The 19,367-nt window shown below is 44.5% G+C and overlaps 1 protein-coding gene across 4 annotated transcripts in view; it reads left to right on the top strand.

The window, feature by feature from the left end:
- The window catches only part of TRAF3IP2 (TRAF3 interacting protein 2), a 41,373-nt gene that overhangs the window by 14,400 nt on the left and 7,606 nt on the right, over nt 1–19,367 (top strand). For all 4 annotated transcript variants that reach the window (XM_084889875.1, XM_084889876.1, XM_084889877.1 and 1 more), the window contains 4 exons: nt 8,966–9,146; nt 13,402–13,580; nt 15,506–15,594; nt 18,794–18,862. In XM_084889875.1, coding sequence (XP_084746001.1) covers nt 8,966–9,146; nt 13,402–13,580; nt 15,506–15,594; nt 18,794–18,862 — 518 coding nt within the window. The remainder of the gene's footprint in view (nt 1–8,965; nt 9,147–13,401; nt 13,581–15,505; nt 15,595–18,793; nt 18,863–19,367) is intronic.

Genomic DNA, 19,367 nt, shown 5'->3' with positions numbered 1-19,367 from the left:
TTCTACCCTACCTTCTCGCCACACCCCAGGACGCAGTCCCTGACCTGTCTGGCTGTTTCACATCCCAAGTATTTGCCTGTTCTCTTCCCTCTGTCCAGGATGTTCTTTCCCTTCTTGTGCATGCAACCCAGCTCTATTCTTCCTTTTCTTTCACAGCTTTATTCAGATCTAATTTACATACTGTGAAGCTCACCTTTTAAAGTATACAATTCAATGAATTGTAGTCTATTTACAGAGTTATATGACCATCACCATGTACATCTCTTAAGACTTCGCTCAAGTGTTCCCTCTGCAAACCTCCCTAGATCAGTCCCTCCTTCAGGCTCTCTGTTGCCTTTGTTTCTGCCTGTCAGGGCCCTAATAACCAGTCTCTCTCTCTCTCTCTCTCTCTATCTCTCTCTCTCGCTCTCGCTCTTTCCAAAATGCAAGCTTTTTCACATCAATAAAGATGTATTTTCAGTTTATAATTCCCCTGCATTTAGCACAGTGACTAACATATCCTAGATTCTCAATAAGTTATCTCTGAATAAGTGAATGAGTGAATAATATGTATCAGTGCAATAAGCATCTCTGAAAGTGACAAAATGTCAGACTGAGATGGAAAGTTCATCAAAATCCTTGGTATTAAATCTCCACCAAGGCCACTGGAAATAAAGATAGGGCTTAATGGATCAAACACGGGGCTCTGAGATACAATACTTTTCTTAGCAAATAAACACTGTACAAAAGGAGATTCAAGTGAAACAAGAAGAGTCCATCCAAAGGCCTGACACCTAGCTTTAAAGTAAATCGTAGCAGTAATTACAAATGCTGTAACCAATCCGAGTCCATGTATGATGCATGCACACTTAGTAAAGGTTCCTAAAGTGAATGGAACAATACAGCAATTAATGATATTTTTTAAAGGAAGGAAGTAGAGGAATTTGACTTAGGAGAATTGTGAGTGTGAACAGGAGTTTCGGAATAAGGCCGGGAGATGTGAAAAGAGCAGGGCGTGAGGAGGAAGAGCCTCTGAGGCCTAAAACTGAGGCCCAGGGGGTTGGATGTTGGGAAGTCACCTGACCGGGAGCCTTGGCCACCACTGCCTACTCCGAGCGCCCAGTCATCGGATGAGTGTGGTGGCTGGGGTTCCTCAGGTAAGAGAAATGGACTTCACAGGGTCAGGGTTGCATTTATTTCCCAGTGATTTCCGAGTTTAAAGGGAATACTTTGTGAGAATAATACCACAAACTACTTTTTTTTAAAAAAAACATTTATTATCTGCATGTAAAGTTCATTTTTCTGATCATGACAGTAATATTTATTCACTCTCAAAATGGAAATAGGCCCGAAAATTCAGTTCATATCTCCATCACCCACATATAATTCCTCTCTGGGTTCTTTTGACATATTTACTTCCGTTTCTTTTTTCTTTGTTTACACATTCGATATAAACTCAAACTAGTTTCCATTGACATTTAGTGCACTACTTTTAACATCATTTTAAAATGCTGCATAATATTTCATCAGCTGGCTCTACCAAATGGTTTTATTCTCCATTGTTGGGCATTTTAAATAGCTTCCAGTTTTTTTATCCAGTAAGCCACATGTGTCAAAGACAAGGCCCGCGGGCCAAATCCAGCCCGCCAGGCCTTGCAATTGGCCCGCACCGCGCTGTCATCACTGCACTCCGCTGTCAGTTTATGACATTGTCAGTTTATGACTGTTCAGTAAACCATTCGGCCCGCGATTTAGGCTGGATTTTAGATTTTGACCCCTTCTCTGATTGAGTTCGACACCCCTACAGTAAGCAGTGACACGACAAACATGATGTACGTTAAGTTGTTATATGCATTTCTCACAAATTCCTTAGTTTAATGTGTAGATGTATGAATACATCGTCCAGGGCTTTGGGATACTAAGCCCCAAGCAGGTGCTTTTATCTACTAACCGGACATGATGATAGACAAAGAAAGCATTGATTTATTATCATACAAGGGTTCCAGAAAGGTCTTCCTAGTTGAAAGCATTTTTCCTGCTGAAGCCTACAGTGGCGCCATAAGCAATCCCGTCTTCGGAGGTGAGCATCGCCCGCTCTGCGCAGGCTCTTTGAAAACACAGACCCTCCTGCCTGGGAACACTTTTAGCCTCCGGTACCTCGTGACCTGATTTCTTTCACCAGCTCCCTTCCCTTTGCTTTCTGCATTATTTCCTTCTATTGAAGGGGAGGGAGGGAGGGGACCCTGGGGACCCTGGGTGATGAAAGGCAGCGAGGAGAGAAAATTTGTACAGGAAAGGGGAATAATTCACAGAAAATATACCAACGGCCGATGAGCATATGCAACCAAGCTTACCATTCCTAAGTTTAGGGAAAGTTTAAATGTGCAAAAATGTTACAGATACCTTTTTCCTAATTAGGCGTACAAAATTCAAAAACCTCGACCACCATCCAGGGTTAGTGGGTTTTGGAGAAGGGAACACGCCCACCTGCTCTTGGTAGGAGTGTCATTGGTACAATGTTCCAGAAGGCAGTCCCGCGATTTAACAAAAGTTAAATGTGCTTCCTCTCGGGCCCAGCAGTCTCACCGTGGGAACCTACAGAAGCACTGAGCAAGCAGGCAAAAATGCATGCTCAAGGCTGTTGCATGAGAGTAAAAGTAAAAATGAAAATGCCTATCAATAAGGGGAATATGGGTAATCTGTGTCGAACATACAGTGGATTAGGAGGCTCCTATTACAGAGTAATAAACACATTCTGACATTAAATAAAAAAATAAATAAAAAGACTAAGTGGAAAAGCATGCAGTGTAGATTCTATACATGTTTTTTTTGTTTTGTTTTGTTTTTGTTTTTTTGTTTTTTAAAACTGTATGTGTTTAAAAACTGCATACTAAAAAATTTGGTCCCAGCCGTAAATAGTGATCATGGGAGAAGGGAACAGGGAATAACGAAGAGAGGGGGAGATTTCCCTTCCAACTTCATGTACTTTGGTTACATTTGTTATAGCAAGTGTTCCTTTTATAATGACCAATAAGTAAAAGAGAGAAAAGTGAGGCGAAATGAGAGTGTACAGACAGGCTCACCCTGATTCACCCGGCATAGGCCTTGAGTCATGGGGAAGAGGGTCAGGGTTGGGTCCTTTTTGTCAAGGATGCCCAGGGTGTAGGGTTTTTCCTTGGGGTAATGCAAGCCCAGGGTAGTTTATGGGACCCCCAACAGCCAGGGCTTCCCGCCAGGTGGCTGTGAGGGTTACATGAGATGACGTATGAACGAGACTAGCAACGATGCTTATGGCAAAGCCCTGAATAGCTAGCAGCTCAGTTACTGTTATTATTTAAATTAAAATCCTGCAGCACAGCTCTGCAGAGAGCCCCTCGACTTCCAGATCCCCTTTGCTGGCACAGATTTTAAGCATTCCAAGCATGTGTGCAAGGCTTAGTTTCATGTCGGGGCTGTAACTGCACTTAATTGCCAGCAAAACCACTTCAAAGGAGCTGTTCACCTAAGGGATGCTTGTGCAGCCGGAAACCATGGCTACGTGGCTCTGTTCGGCTTTAGAAGAGCACTACTTCCTCCTCCGTTAATGAAAATATAAATAAATAATGACCGCCACGCAAATGGCATATCTTAGCCTTTGCAAGTTAAAACAAAAATGGCTACCGGTCTCCCCTTTTATGTTTAAAAAAAAAAAAAAAAAAAAGTTTTCAAAGCAAGTGGAGAAGTGGAAGTTAGCCTGTGTCTCCACCCCTCCCCGCCGTCTTTGGAGATGGCGGCCTGAGCTTCCTTCCAGGGAAGGTCACCGGAATAGAGATCATGACTGTGCAATCACATGAAACCCATAATGCAAATAAAGTAGCAAAAAAGAGAATGTATTAAATCTAAAGAGGCTTTATTTTACTATAAAATTCTTGCTTTCCCTACCAAGGAGATCGAGTAAGATAAAACTGTGGACACATACCTACTATTGCTCATGTGGGCCCCCCCAAAACGTGATGGTTTTTGCATGTCAGAATGCACGCAGCCACAGAAGTAAGGAGAAGACAAACCGGATGGAAGAAATGATCACGAAAGGAGCTGTCCTCCAGGAGCCACAGCTGCTCGTAGCTGTGCGCGTTCCTGTGGCAGTTTATGTTGGCTCTTTTGCTTCCCGGCTAACCTGCATTATATCACGATGTTTTTGACAACTTGAAAATCAGATTTTGCTTTCTCCCTCAGAAACTCTTCTAATCCATGCTTAATAAGGAAGAAAAATGTGGAATGCTTTGTCTGATAAGCGGAAAACCTCATTAGGATTTGGCTTAACAAGTCCAAGCGGTAGAAACCCAGGAAGGTGAAGACCGGGTGTCCTCAGACCAAGAGGGTCATACGATGGACAAATAACCCACCATTCTGGGCCCCCGTTTATGACTGTAGGGTTTGCAGCGTGTGTTGTGATTAAGACTGCGTCAGGATCGAGGCGTTGCCATGCTAACAAATCATTTGTCTGTCACACCACCCACCACCTGCTATTCTTCATCTCCCACGGAATAAACTCTCTTGGTGAAATTTCAGACGGGGGGGAGGAGAGGGGAGTTAGTGGGGGAGATATTTTGGGACAGTAATTCTTAAGTCTACCATGTAGGTGGCTGCCGACTTGCACACCTCTCCTCACACACTAACAAGTGTGGGTTTGTGTTTCAAAACAGACACCTACAGACACACAGATTTTCCTTCTCGCTCTACTTGGTTTGAGCTTCTTAAGGGAACTGTATCCCATTTATCGAGTGTTTAGCCATAGAAGATCAATAAATATTTGTCAAATGAACGAAAAGAAACCTGCTCCCTACTTCCCAGGGAGAGGAGAGAGACCTCAGCACGAGAGAGCCCCTGTGACATCAAACCTTGATAAGGACATCTCTAATTGTCTCACGGGGGAGGGGCGGAATGGGGGGAGGTCCTTGGGATTTGGAATCAGAACTTGTCCATTCACTTATTAATTTATTCTACGAATATTTTCCAAGTACACCGCTAGGCACTGCGTGTACATGGGTAACTACAACACATGGGCTTGTCTTTCACAGTCTACTGGGCAGATAAATAGAAATCAGCAAATAAAGTGTCAGTGCTATGAAGGAAATAACCAGGTGTTAGGAGAGATGTTAATAGACAGGGTGGCCAGGAGGAGAATTTTTTTTTTTTTTGAGAAGGACACATTTGAGTTGAAACCTAAAGAATGAGAAGGTCAAGGAGTAGGAGCTTGCTAAGTACCCAAAGCAGGGCTGCAGTGGCGTGAACAGGGAGAGACTTGATATGCTAGACAGTGATGGGTGCAAGGGCCATTGTAAGGAATTTGGATTTAATTCTAAGTTAAACTTCATTAGGAAAACGGAAAATTGAACTCTGTAATCCTGAACAGAGAACTTAGAACAGTGCTTGGCATGTATCAAGTACTCAATAAATGTTAGCCGTTGTTATGTATAGGGTGCCCACCTAAACGAGTAAGCCTCCGTCAAAATAGTAAAGCAGTATGATCACAATTTGAGCAATGGAAGATATTCATCTGTCTACTAAGCACAGTTTTTATTTAGCAACTTTCCTACACAACCAGCCAAATGCCAGACAGAACCAAATTCCACTGACAAGAGAGAAAGCTTGTATTTGCTGTTTCTCTCTGGTATTCATTATTTCTTTGTTTTAAATAATCAAAGGACAGCATGAAAGACTGTTCTGTCAGTACCCTAATTTAAAAACTAGATGGGGTGGATCATTTTGTCTGCTCACATGAACCAGTTTAAGTTTCTACTGTAGGTGGCCATTTCAGAAATGAAAGTTACAGCTAATCAAACACTTAGACCACATGCCTTGGTGATTTTAATGATAAGATTTGTTGCTATGAGACAAAAACGTGTTGTGCGGGAAATAATCTGTTAGAGATCATATGACCTGGATTCAAAGGCTTTTGATTAACAGCACTAACATCCGCCTTCTGGAAAAGAAACAAGCCCTATGATTAGAGCTGGGTAGTCCTTTTAAAGCAAATAAAACATTATTAGCTACTTACTAATGGATAGTGGAAGCAAACATCATTTCAAATATTTAAAATGGTCAAGGCCACCAACAAAGTTTCTTTTTTCTTTTTAATGTTTTTATTGATTTCAGAGAGGAAGGGAGAGGAAGAGAGAAATAGAAACATCAAAGATGAGAGAGAATCATTGATTGGCTGCCTCCTGCACACCCCACACTGGGGATTGAGCCCACAGCCTAGGCATGTGCCCTGACTAGGGAATCAAATCGTGACCTCCTGGTTCATAGGTCAATGCTCAACCACTGATCCACGCCAGCCTGGCAGTTTTTCTTCTTTTTACTTTGTCTTTCTTCTTTCTACTCTCAAACACACACACACACACACACACAAAAAAAAAAAAAAAAAAAAGGACAGCTAATGACAGTGAAATAGGTCAGTGGTCACCAACCTTTCAGATCTCATGGACTACCAGTGGTCTGCAGACCAATAATTGGCGACTGCTGATCTAGATTACCCAAGACCTAGCAGGCAGAGTGTAAATGGCTCCTCTTTGAGAGTGTGTGTGTGTGTGTGTGTGTGTGTGTGTGTGTGTGTAATTGGCTTTGTAACTGCTCAGTCTTCATTCTTTATTGAGCATCCCTTTGTGCCTGCACTGTGCTTGGAGACTTGATGGCAAACTGACACAGGCCATGCTCTCACAGGATGCTAGGAGGGGAGGCAGACAAGAAGTTGACAACAATGCTTGCTTACACAAACACATGCTAAGTGCTATGGAGAAAGTAAAATGGGTGGGAGTAGGGCAGGGCAACTGGGTGAAGGGGTGATATCTGAGCCTCTGAGCCCTGAATGACAAGAAGTTGATCTGTAAAGCTTTAAGGCAAAAACATTCTAGGCTGAGAGGATGCCAACTCAAGGACCCAAAGGTGGGGACAAGCTTGGGATGTTCAAGGCGAATAAAGATGCCCACGGTGGTAGTTGGGGCTTGGTGAGCGTGTGAGAGCAGCATAGGAGATACGACCAAGAAGGACGGGGATCGGATTGTGCGGGGTGGATTTTAAGTGCAGTGGGATCTCTGGACAGCCTGGTTGTACCTACAGCTGGTTTTGTAAATGGTCCATGCATGCCAGATTCATCTACAAGCAGGGCTGGCTTCTGCCTGGTGGCCTGCTGGCGGGAGTGCTTTTTCTAGCTGCGGGGAGGGGCAGCAGTCATGACCTCCCTGTAGGCCTAAAACTCCAACTGGCCACCTGGACCCCTGGAATTTATCTGACCTGCCCCAGGGAAGCTGCAAAAGCAAATCCTGCGTAATGTATCTTGTCCTATAACACAGGGGTCTCTATAGTCCCATGTCCTCATTCTTAGAGATGCCCTCAAATCATGGTCTCCTTTATCAGCTGGAGGCTGGGGTAGACCCTTTAATCCTCTTCCTGTTTCTTAAGCCCCTAATGTCATGACCTGTCCTAGTTGTTGGGCAAAGGTTACAGTCAGGGCCAGGAGTCAACCTGGGTTGGAGGAAAATACTCACTTTTGCCAGAGGATACATGACAGGAAGGACCTGCTAGTGTCACAGGTCAACGCAGACAATACAGTAGATTGAATCCAGAGAATCTGATGACGAGTGACTGGCTTGGGCACATTTCCAGGGCCACACAGGCAAGTTGCCTGCATCCAGACAAACAACGTGTAGCCATACTAGTGAACACGTATGTTGTTTGTCTTCTTTTCTGTATGTGAGGACATTATTCCCCTGAGTGTTCCCCTGGAAACTTGAATGGCTTCTGACTACCTACTGACCTAAGAATCCGATCATTAGCCACATTCTCACCCTCTACATTCTGGGTCCAATTTACCATGACTGTTACTTGATTGCTTGCTTGCAAATTTGATTTCACTTTATGTCCCTGCATGTATCCTACCTACAGTGGGAAAACTCGATTATTACTTTTATTATCAGAAAATGAATAAAGATAAATATTCATCTATTCTGAGAAACAGGTTCTTTCTTGCCCTATCTAGCTATGCCTCCAACCTCTTACGACGGCAGAGGTGGCAATGCTTGGCTCATAGGAAGCGTTCGTGGTTAATTTTGCAGGGTTACCCACTTACCTCTCTCCAGTTTCCTCAGGGGTTGGGCCCACCCCTAAGGCACATCCTCACCTCTCAGATTTCCCACACTGTGAGCCTGGGCAGTTCCCTCAGAGCTTTCCTCTCTCCCCTGTACTGGGTTCCCTGCGTCCCTCTTCTGGCCTTCCGTGCTCTTCTCCCACCTGGACAGGCTGCCTTCTTCCCTTGAGACTTGCTGCTCCTAGGCTTGGCTGGGACCACTTTCTCCTAGGTTACACATTCCCACAAGTCACTGCCAGCTCTGCTGTGCTGAGCCCTGCCCTCTTCTAACCGCCCTGGCCTCAAGTGCATGTAGGCTTTAGCACGAAACGACCAAGAAAGTTGGGTGGTGGTGCCAACTGGTTGGCTTGCTTCCCAGAGGTCTGAGCCAAGTTTTCATTCATTTATTTCTTGGTAAGAGAAAGTGGTGTGTGTGTGTGTGTCCACTTGGGGAAAGAAAAAGAAAGAAAAGTGGTTCTTTATCTATTATGGGGACAATTTCTCCTGGCCGTGAGTTCTAGAAAGTTGGGGAATTGTGATAGGAATGGTGATGGGGGGAGGTTTTTTCATGCTTGGGTTACCCTAAGTAACTTATTAAAATGGGGGCCTGGGTGGCGCTTTGCATTTTCCAACTAGAGCACCAGACTCATGATTCCACAGATGTTTTTATTTTGGAAAGCAAAACCACAATGACTCAATTTAATGAAAACTATGAAGTAAATGATTGTGGAGAAATATGACAAACATTACAGAGGTGGTAACTGATACCTGGGACCCTCAGTTGGTATCAAGACAAACATTTGCACTGAGCTTACCCCTCATTCACACGAAGGCGCTCAAGTCAGTCTTCCCTGTTCTCTTGGCTGTTTTCTCCTACAGATGGCCAGGACTACCCTCGAGTAGCCTACCATCAAGTGATCCAACCGGCTCTACCTGGGCAGCCCCTGCATGGAGGCCCCCACCCTGTGCAGAAGATCATCCTGAACTATCCCAGCCCCTGGGACCAAGAAGAGAGGCCCGCACAAAGAGACGCGTCCTCCCCAGGGCCCCTGAGATATCAGTGAGTATTACGGAACCAACGTGCAGATAGTTTTGAAATGAACAAGCATGCTGTCAGTGCAACCAAGGGTATAAAACTCTGTCGGCTTACTAACCAGGTCAGCGGCCACCCCACCCAGTGGAACGCTCCACACAGGCTTTTCAGGTCAAAAGGAAGCGGAGGCTGGCTGACAAGAATCTCTTTATCAGACACACAGAGCCACGGACGACTGTTGAAAATTCTCTTGAAAAGGAAGGCTCCTAAGATGCTAAGTCACACTTGCTTCTTTTCCCTTCAGATCACCTGGCCTCTTCGCCCACGAAATGACGTTCTGTTTTACGATGACTGACTTCCACCTCTAGGAAGTTCTTCTTCACATCCCTAGTTTGTGTACCTGTGTAGCCCGTTTCTTACTTTGGAATTTTAAATTCAGTTAGTTCCCAATAGAAACGTAAACTAACCGATGATTTTCTTTTGTAACAAAAACAGTCGCACATGTTGAATGCCATGACTAGCTCTTTCCTGTATTTCTTCCAGAAAAAAATAATTCCAGTTGTCTAGTCCTTCAAATTGTTCTTCTCCCAGCTGTTATCTTTGGACTCTTCTTCAAGCTTTCCTTTCCTCTTAATTTATGCATCTAAAATATATATAGGAAAAGCTCATGTAAATGGAGCTTCCTACTTTATGACAAAATTAGAGAATAATGAAATTTTGCTCTGCTCAGCACTTTAAAAAATATATATTTTATTGATTTTTTTACAGAGAGGAAGGGAGAGGGATAGAGAATTAGAAACATCAATAAGAGAGAAACATCCATCAGCTGCCTCTTGCACACCTACCACTGGGGATGTGCCCGAAACCAAGGTACATGCCCTTTACTGGAATTGAACCTGGGACCCTTGAGCCAAACCGGTTTCGGCATCAGCACAACTTTTATATACCACTCAGAGTAAAAGTATATTCTGCTTTGAAAACAAAATGAGATATGATGGCAGTTTTTATCAGAAATATAGAAATTAGTAATTATCTAAAAAAATTTATTGAAAGAAAAAAAAAGCCCACCCTATTTATAATGACAGGTAAGGTATATGCCTGCTTTCCCCTTCACTCAAAAGCCCAGGAGCCTTTCTATTTTTTTCCAGACTGATCCCTTATTGTTAAATACAAAATTACATGGAGTTCAAATAATAGTTGTAAGGAAAATGTAAAATTTAGCTTTTAAAGCTACAAGCCCTCAGGCAGAAGAAATACCTAAAATTCTAAAGAAAACAAAATGTAAGCATCTTTATGAAACATATTTGGTGTTGATTAGGGGAAGAATAGTAATTTCTAAAATAAACATTTATTTTGAAATAATTTTAGGTTTATAGAAGAACTGCAGATATAGCACAGATTAATTGTTTTTGTAGCATCATTCAATATAAGCCAGCTATGATCTCCTTGGATTTATTTTATCATTTTAGGGCAGTGGTTTTCAACCAGTGTGCTGCAATAGTTCTTAAAACGTGCACAATCTGACTAGTCAGGGGCACAAATTTCTTTTCCTTTATATTGTCAAATAAAACAACATCAACAGCTGAAACCGGTTTGGCTCAGTGGATAAAGCGTCGGCCTGTGGACTGAAAGGTCCCAGGTTCGATTCCGGTCAAGGGCATGTACCTGGGTTGTGGGCACATCCCTAGTAGGAGGTGTGCAAGAGGCAGCTGATTGATGTTTCTAACTCTATCCCTCTCTCTTCCTCTCTGTAAAAAATCAATAAACTATATTTAAAACAAAAAAAAAAAAACAACATCAACAGCCAACACAATAATAGCTGTCCAGTGTGAATGAATCAAAATTATACTTTTTTTTTGTCAGATCGCTGCAGAATGTTAGTAATTAGTTTATGTGTGCCCTGAGATGGAAAGGATATAACATTGCTGTTCTCGGGTCATGGAACATAAGTCTAAGTAATGACGCTAATTCTCCACTTCTTGATCATTTGAAAGAGAGCATTCATACAGAAAGTTTACTCTGTCATTATTCTTCATGATTTTGTTTTTATATTGAAGTCTTTTAATATTATCAAGGCCTTAAGATTTCTTTATCAAATGAGCATTTTTTTGTCTTTTATAACAACCAAACGACTTTGGGCATAAAGGAATTTAATGCAAAAAGGACATGGAATTAGATTCCCATTAGATGAAGGCATATTTTATAAGGATTTTTACTCTGGATAAATAAAAATAACTTCCTCAAATAGTCATATTTTAGAAATATAGTATAGTTTGGATTTTGTGTCATTTTCTTTAAAATCCCATTGCACAAGTCTTGCATATTTTACTCTTTTAAGTAAAAATATGAAAACAAGCAATAAGCCATATTAAAAAAAAAGTGGCATATACACATAGATTTTGTAATCAAAACAAAACATTTTTTAAAATACTTTTTATTGATTTTTTATAGAGAGGAAGAGAGAGGGATAGAGAGTTAGAAACATCAATGAGAGAGAATCATCGATCAGTTGCCTCTTGCACACCCCTCACTGGGGATGTGCCTGCAACCAAGGTACATGCCCTTGACAGGAATCGAACCTGGGATCTTTCAGTCCGCAGGCTGATGCTCTATCCACTGAGCCAGACGGATTTTGGCAAAACAAAACATTTTTGAAATTATAAAATAATCTCAAACACAAAATAAATAGAAACATATGTTGCCACTACCTTGATTTTTAAAATGTTAACATTTGAATCAGAGCTTTTTTAAAGGGAAAAAACTTAGTTCCCTTATCAGTTAGGATTAGTTACAGAAAGCAGAAAACAGCTCTAGCAGTTTTAAGCAGAAGGGCTTTAACTTGGGAACTGGGCGCTTCCAACATTATTGGAGGTTGAAGGAGCAAACTTTAGGCTGGGCTTCCAGGAATGATCCCAAACCAACGTCACGGAGCAGGACACCAAAGAGGCTGCTTCCAGTGTTAGGGTCGGAGGCAGAGAATCAGAACATCACTGTGGAGCTCTCCATTCTCTGCCACCACACTGCATAGAACAATCCAGAACAAGGTAGCAGCCAGCACTGCAACTACTGATGCCTTCAGTGCCTGCTAGGTCTGCACTGGTCAAAACCGGATGCCCATATCCTGACCTTGACACTGCAAAGCACAAACCACAGAAGTAGCAGAAGCACGGCCTGCATTTCCTCTGCTTCCAAACCTCACAGGAGTGTGTCTGATGGTTCTTCTCAGCAGAATGTTGGTGGGAATATTGGCAACCAAAACCAAGTGGTAGAAACTTTCTGAAAAGATCTTCAGTATCAGATTTTCATCCCTATGTTAACAACATTAGTACTTTTAAAGCTACAAGGCTTTTTCTACTTTTTGATATGTGATCAGATGTTATCCATCATTAGTAGCTTGGTGCATGAAATTCGTGCACGGTGGGGGAGGGAGGGTGTGTGTCCCTCAGCCCAGCCTGCATCCTCTCCAATCTGGGACCCCTCGAGGGATGTCCAACTGCCCATTTAGGCCCGATCACACTTGGGCTTAAATAGGCAGTCGGTCATCCTTCTCACAATCCAGGACTGCTGGCTCCCAACTGCTTGCCTGCCTGCCTGATTGCCCCTAACTGCTTTTGCCTGCCAGTCTGATCACCCCCTAAACACTCTCCTGCCAGCCTGATCCATGCTTAACTGCTCCCCTGCCCGCCCAATTGCCCCTAACTGCCCTCCCTACAAACATGGTCACCCCCAAATGCACTCCCCTGAAGGCCTGGTTGCCCCCAAATGCACTCCCCTGAAGGCCTGGTTGCCCCCAACTGGTTGCTCCCCTGCTGACCATCTTGTGGCAGCCATCTGTCCACATAGGGGCGGCCATCTTGTGTTTTGGAGTGATGGTCAATTTGCATATTACCTCTTCATTATATAGGATGAGCTAAAAGTTCTTTTTATCAGAATGCCTATAACACCAAACTTGCACCACCCATTATATTATGTTCTATTGGTGACCTTAGCCCTGTGCATGAGACTCATCTTCCCAATTAGACAGTCCTTGAATAGAGAAATCAAATTCTGCTCCCGTCATGTGACTCCTAGCACAGGCCCTTACATATGGCAACCTGCCCTATAGCTTATTGACCGAAACTCCATGAGAAACCCTTGTCCCTCTGGCTCAGAAAAGAAATGGAAGCAGAGGAGAAAGATAGCTCACTGGTATCTTCCCACAGTTCTTAAAGCCTTCCTGTTCCTCAAGATGCGCCTTCGTTGAAAATGAAAATTTTATTGTTGTACATCTATTCTTGTCCAGGGACCAGCCTTATAACCAGCCACCGAAACGAGCTGGAGCTGCTGAGGAGTCCTTGGAGTGTCCTGCCGAGTTGAGACCCCAGGGTCCCCAGGCTCCGTCTCCGGCTGCTGTCCCTAGACCCCCTAGTAACCCTCCAGCCAGAGGAACTCTGAAAATAAGCAATTTACCCGAAGAATTACGTAAGTTGTTTGCAATGGTTTCTCCTCATCATCATTATTCTCCCCCTCCTCCTTCTCATCTTGTCTTAAACTTTGAGAATACTTCATGATTATTCATCCATTATCGTGGATATTTCTCAGGTAAATAAAATTTACTTTTTGCTAAAAAGGTAACCAACATTTTGTATGTATTTGTTTGGTGATATGCACACTACAGCGATACAAAGTGCTTATCACTCGATTTTCTTAACCATACACTCCAACAACAAATAACCCCAATGCTTTTCCCCTCTTCCAAATGATGCTCTTGAGTGGACTTGTCCCTGGGTAAGCTGATTGGATGTCCACGTGGCACTGGCCAGGAACCTAGCTTCTCCCCGTAAATCAGCAGCGGCCATCGAGGACGAGGCCGTTTCCCGCAGGAGTGAGCAGTCTTGTTGGGGAAAAGGCAGCCTCACATTCTCCATGCTGCCTGACAACCAAATGCAAACTAAGCCCTTCCTTAAAGAAATATTCGACTGCGTGTCAGGTGATCGTTCTTTTTCCACATTTTGCAGTCAGAAACAAAAACGTTGAAATATCACCAAAATGTTCTCATACTAAGGTCAGTCAGGACAGCAAGTTCCACAAATCTTAGGAAAGCAGCCACTGTTTGTGAAATTGTTATATTCTTCTGTGCTTGCTAGGGAAGCTCAGGTAAGCCTGGGAAGTCCTGTCTAAATCTAGGCACTTCTTGGAACCAAGCCTGAAAATTAAGCCTTTTGCATTCACTAATTCCTATTGGGGAATCTATGCTCTTTAGTCCTTTAGGAGTTGAACAATCTTGAATACAATGACCCATTGTTGTTTTTCACTCAAAAAACATCTTAATCTCCTTAAAGCCTTACACATTATACTTTTGAGCATTTCTGGAGCATGGATGCTACCCTGCATAGGATATAGGCCTGGCGTCAGTCTACAGCTCATATTTATTTTACCATAATCAGTAAAGGGAGTCTTAAAATTATTACATAGGAATTGGTTGAATATTAAAAGACTCAGATTTTTTCTCCAGCTCCACCTTCTTCTCCACCCTCTGCCCCAGAGGCTTCCTGAGATTGAACTGGTTCATTCCAGACTGGAAACCAACACAGAGAGATTGTTCATCTGTCATATTAACGTGCTAGCCGGATGATTTCCCCAAGGCGTGAGCCTGAGAAAACACTGGTTCTCACGCCGCCTGGGTCAAGTGTGTAGGCACAATGCTGTCTGACGCCCTCGGCTGACCTAGGGAGGCACGGGGGAGGCCGAGAGCTGGACCGCCCAGAGGCAGTGACTCCTTCAAGCTACTGAGACGTTCCTAACATTTCTGAGTTGTGCTTTAGTCTACTCCAGCCTCCTGGAGGAAGGAGGGTAGGGAACATTTTCCCTCTCCCCTCGCTTGCTCTTGTCAAGCAAGAGTTGAAGGCAGCAGAGAGCATCACGAGATCAAAGGAGGACACCACAGGGTAGCCCCTTAGCAAGACTCAGCTTCTTGGCCTGCTGTGAGAGTATTCCTCAGGCACAGGGCCACGTGTCTCTAAGAAACCAGGGGGTGCCCTGACTTTAAGGACGTGCAGGTTCTGAGGGACGGATTTTCTGTGAATGCATCATGTGGTTTTTCAGAAGACCTCCTCCGTGTGTCTCAGCCTGCCCGTGCTCTCCCCCTGTGCCTCTGCTTTCCACGCACCCCGAGCAGTGTGCCCGCCCTGGGACAGCCCCCTGCTCCTTGGGGGCTGCAGATCTATGTCCTGAGGACAGCAGTCCGCACTGCGCAGGCACAGATCCTGAGACTAACCCCCAGCCAGAGGTTTCCCTTTATTATCCTAGAAGAACAAAAGACATTGCATACTATTTACATGTACTGTTCAAAATATACTTATTATTACTTGACTGGTTTCTAATAAATGTGAAAAATTTTCTCTTAGGGAAAGTGTTTATCACTTATTCTGTGGACTCGGCCATGGAGGTGGTGAAATTTGTGAACTTTCTGCTGGTCAATGGCTTCCAAACTGCAGTAAGTATTGTATCCAAAGAGAAGAGTGAGCCATTAAAGTGAGCACAGGAAAAGAAACACACAAAAGGAGACAAGTGATAAATAGCTGCCGATGTTTTAAACTAAATTATTTGATTTGCGTGACTATGAACTAAATGCCTATGAATTTTTAGCTAATTATTTTCTGGATTTTAAAGTCTCCAGCATGTTTTCCCTGCGAGAGCCTCCCAACAGCCCGAAGGGGGTTAATGCCGAGCCCAGACGCGGCTGACCCCTGGCCCGAAGGAAACGCCAGCCTCCGGCTGCACTTTGTACCTTTGCCCTCTTTCACCCGCTCTGGCGGTGCTTCCTGTGGCAGGAGGCTGCAGGCTTCCCCCGCTTACTTTACAAGGTCCTTTGTTGAGGTGGGGGTTTGAGACAGAAGCCTGCAGCCTGGGTCCCCCCGCCCCACACCACACCACCACCACCGCCGCCACCACCACTGCCGTGCACAGCTGCCATCCACACCCCATGCAGCGGCGATGCTCCTACCGCAGGGCCAAGTTCTCAGCTGGTCTAGTTCTGAGGGAGAGAGACAGCCCAGCCCTGCGGTCCGCTGTGATCTTGGCCCGAGAAATCTCAGGCAGCACGCGCTCCTCACATCCCCCTGTAGCACCTTGCCTCCGCTTCAAGCCGTGTACGCTTTCCTTGACAGTAAATAAAACATCCCAGGGGCCTGCGAGGAAGGCTGGCTTTCCTCAGACACCCAGGCCTGCTCTGGGTGTTCAGTGACAGTGAATTCTAGAGAGTGGCCACAAATTAAGGGAAATGTCTAAGGATAGGAAGGTTGACGGATAAAGAGGGAATTCTTAGTAAATAAAGATGTCCATTTGAAAGATGATCGGACATCATTTAACAAGAGTTGTCACTTGAATTTCTTCTTTATCCTACGATTTTTTTAAAAAACAGAAGTGTTTGAAAGTTTAAAAAAGCATACAATGTATACACTCCAGCTCCATGACTATATCAGAGACCAGCATTTCCATTTCTAATTTCTGGAATAAGCAAGTGCTGTGGCGACCGTGACATAAAGTCAAGTTACAGGACATAAGGCCAACATGTCAGAAAAGGTCTTTCTTACTTTCGGTCATTTCCAAATAAGCATACTGATCGCCCTGGGAGAAGAGGTTTTTGTGTCCTAAACAACCAGGGGCTGCTGAGCAGAATTTAAATCTCCCCTTGACCTCACCTCTGCGAAGCCCTGTGGTAGAACCAGAGCCCAGTCCTGACGGCTCACTGCTAGGTGATACGTTAAGACCTCCTCAGTGGTGAGAAGACTTCATGGGTAATTTAAGGAGAGGTTTTTTTGTGTGTTTTTTTTTTTTTTTTTGTGTGTGTGTGTGTGTGTGTGTGTGTGTTTAAGGGACTGTTTTCAAAGCTCTGTAAATTTGGGGAATATCCTGGGACAAGCAAAAGCAAAGAGTTGCTACCACCATAGGTCTAGAAGAGGCGTGGAGCGGTGGTTAAACAACCTGAGAAAGGGTGGCTGTGTCGGTTTGCCGGGGCTGCTTTAGGGAAAGTACCACAGCCTGGGAGGCTGAGACAACAGAAATTTACTTCCTCACAGTTCTGGAGGCTGGACGTTCAAGCTCAGGGTGTCGGCAGGATTGATTTCATGCTGGGCTTCTTCCTTGGCTGGTAGTGGCCATCTCCTTCTGTCTTTCCTCTGTGTCCCAGACTCCTCCGGTAAGGACGCCAGTCATATTGGATCAGTGACCACCTTACTTACCTCGTCAAAACCCCTGTCTCCAAACACATTCACACTGGGGGTTAAGACCTCAACATGATATGGGGGGAGAGGGGAGAGAGGGTACAATTTGGCCCATAACAGCAGCCATGTGGAGAAGTTGGCCTGACAGAGCTGTGGACTTTGGCAGAGATCTGGAGAGACAAATGGAAGCTAGCCAGTACATTGTGCCTCCTGGAATGTCCAGCTCACAGCAGGGAATAATTTAGGTGCTGGGATCATCATCATCAGGAGCCAAGTTGTCCGTCTATTCTCAGCCCCGGCATTATGGGGCTTCTGTCTTGTAGAACAGACATGGATTACTGACACAGTCACAGAGAGTTACAAAAGCTTTCTCAAGATTACTTAATGTAAGTCATTGGACATCAGACATTTTAAAGCAGCAAATGATCATTTTTAATGTGCCATCAGGAAAGAAACATATTCTGAGCTCGCATTCTGCGCCATATGTATCTGCCAGTTTGGTGAACGTGAAGCATTATCTCGTTCTAGGAAGCTGGGGACCAGGTTGAAGAGATCAGGCAGACATAAATGAGGCATTTAGTAAATGAAAGGATGCTACAATAACGTGCTGTGTCACAATGGGGTAGAATTTGGTGGGGTGAGGAGGAGGAGGAGGAAGTGGATGTGTGGGGAGAACTCAGAGCAGGGGGCTGGCACTGTGCTTTTGGGTGCAGTGCCGGGGCAGCAATGGGAAGGAAAGTAGGCAGGGCATGTGGGGAGGAGAGAGGTGAGACTAGATTGTAGATGCCATGGACAGCTTGCTGACCCCATCAGTCCTAAATAGTGGAATGAAATTTAAAACAACTGATCTGGGAGCAAGTGGTGTGGCGGAATCAACTAACACCTCCTCAGGACACTGTCCCCGAGTCACCCATTCCAGCGCCTAATCCTCCTTCTGAGCAAGAGCGCCTTGTACACACTCACTGCCCTCTGGCTGCAGGACAGGTCTGAGCCCAAGAACGGCCTTGCATTCGGGCTTCGGGAAAACAAGACAACTGACTGTTCTCCCCTTCCAGTACCCCTTCAGAGACTCCATGTCTTTTCAAAGCTCAAGAGGTCTACTTATTGGTTTTCATCATTATATATATATATATATAGTGTATATAGTTGGTTTGTATATTATTGGCTTACTTCCAACTTGTTGCCCATGTCTCTCAGGTTTTTAAAACATAATTATGGTGTAGGCAAAGACACATTTTGATGCATGCCTATCTATCCTAATTATGGCTATTAAATAGTTCAGTGCCTACTAATGTTGAAATAGGGACCATTGTTTTTAAATTGTATTTTCTTTAGCCTCCCATGCTCCTCCCTGCAAAAAAGCATTAGTAACTTTTTCCATTTTAAATGCCTATGGTCTCCTGTTTCCTCTTGCTGTGCATCCAGATAAAGCTTCTCATTAAGAGCTGCTTCCCACATCTTTCCCCGCAGATTGACATTTTTGAGGACAGAATCCGCGGCATTGATATCATAAAGTGGATGGAACGCTACCTTAGAGATGTAAGTACATTTCAAAATCCCGAGTTTGTTTTCTGGTGAGAGAGACCATCAGCTTGTGAAGTTATTGTATGGGAGACGCTCTGCCACACCCACCACGTCCAAAGCCGAGGGGGTCCCGACAAAGCCTCCCTGGTTGGCAGCCGTGCAGAGACCTGGAGAGGAAGGATGGGGTCGCCCTCCTGGGCAGGCTCAGGCAGGAAATAACAGTCCACCAGGCACAGGTGGTTGATAACCATCAGAACAATTTTCTGACCAGAATAGGGAAGGGGGGAATGAAGGCGGGGGTGGGGAGGGAGCGGCAGAATTCCATTCACTCCCAAGACCACCCCACGTGTGGTGTAGGCCTGGGCTGAAGAGCGTTCCCGGCACTTTGTGCTTCAACAAGATGGAAATTGATTGCTGCCGGCGTGTCCCTGTGGGCGCGTTAGCTGCTGCGTTGCGGGGGAGAGCGGGTGGGGAGGGTCTCGGCAGGCTGGGGGTTTGGGCTTTTCCTTTTGTGTGCAGC

Source organism: Pipistrellus hanaki, assembly GCF_964339955.1.
Source record: "Pipistrellus hanaki genome assembly, chromosome: 7".
NCBI classification, from domain to species: Eukaryota; Metazoa; Chordata; class Mammalia; order Chiroptera; family Vespertilionidae; genus Pipistrellus; species Pipistrellus hanaki.
This window is presented reverse-complemented; position numbering and strand designations above follow the sequence as displayed.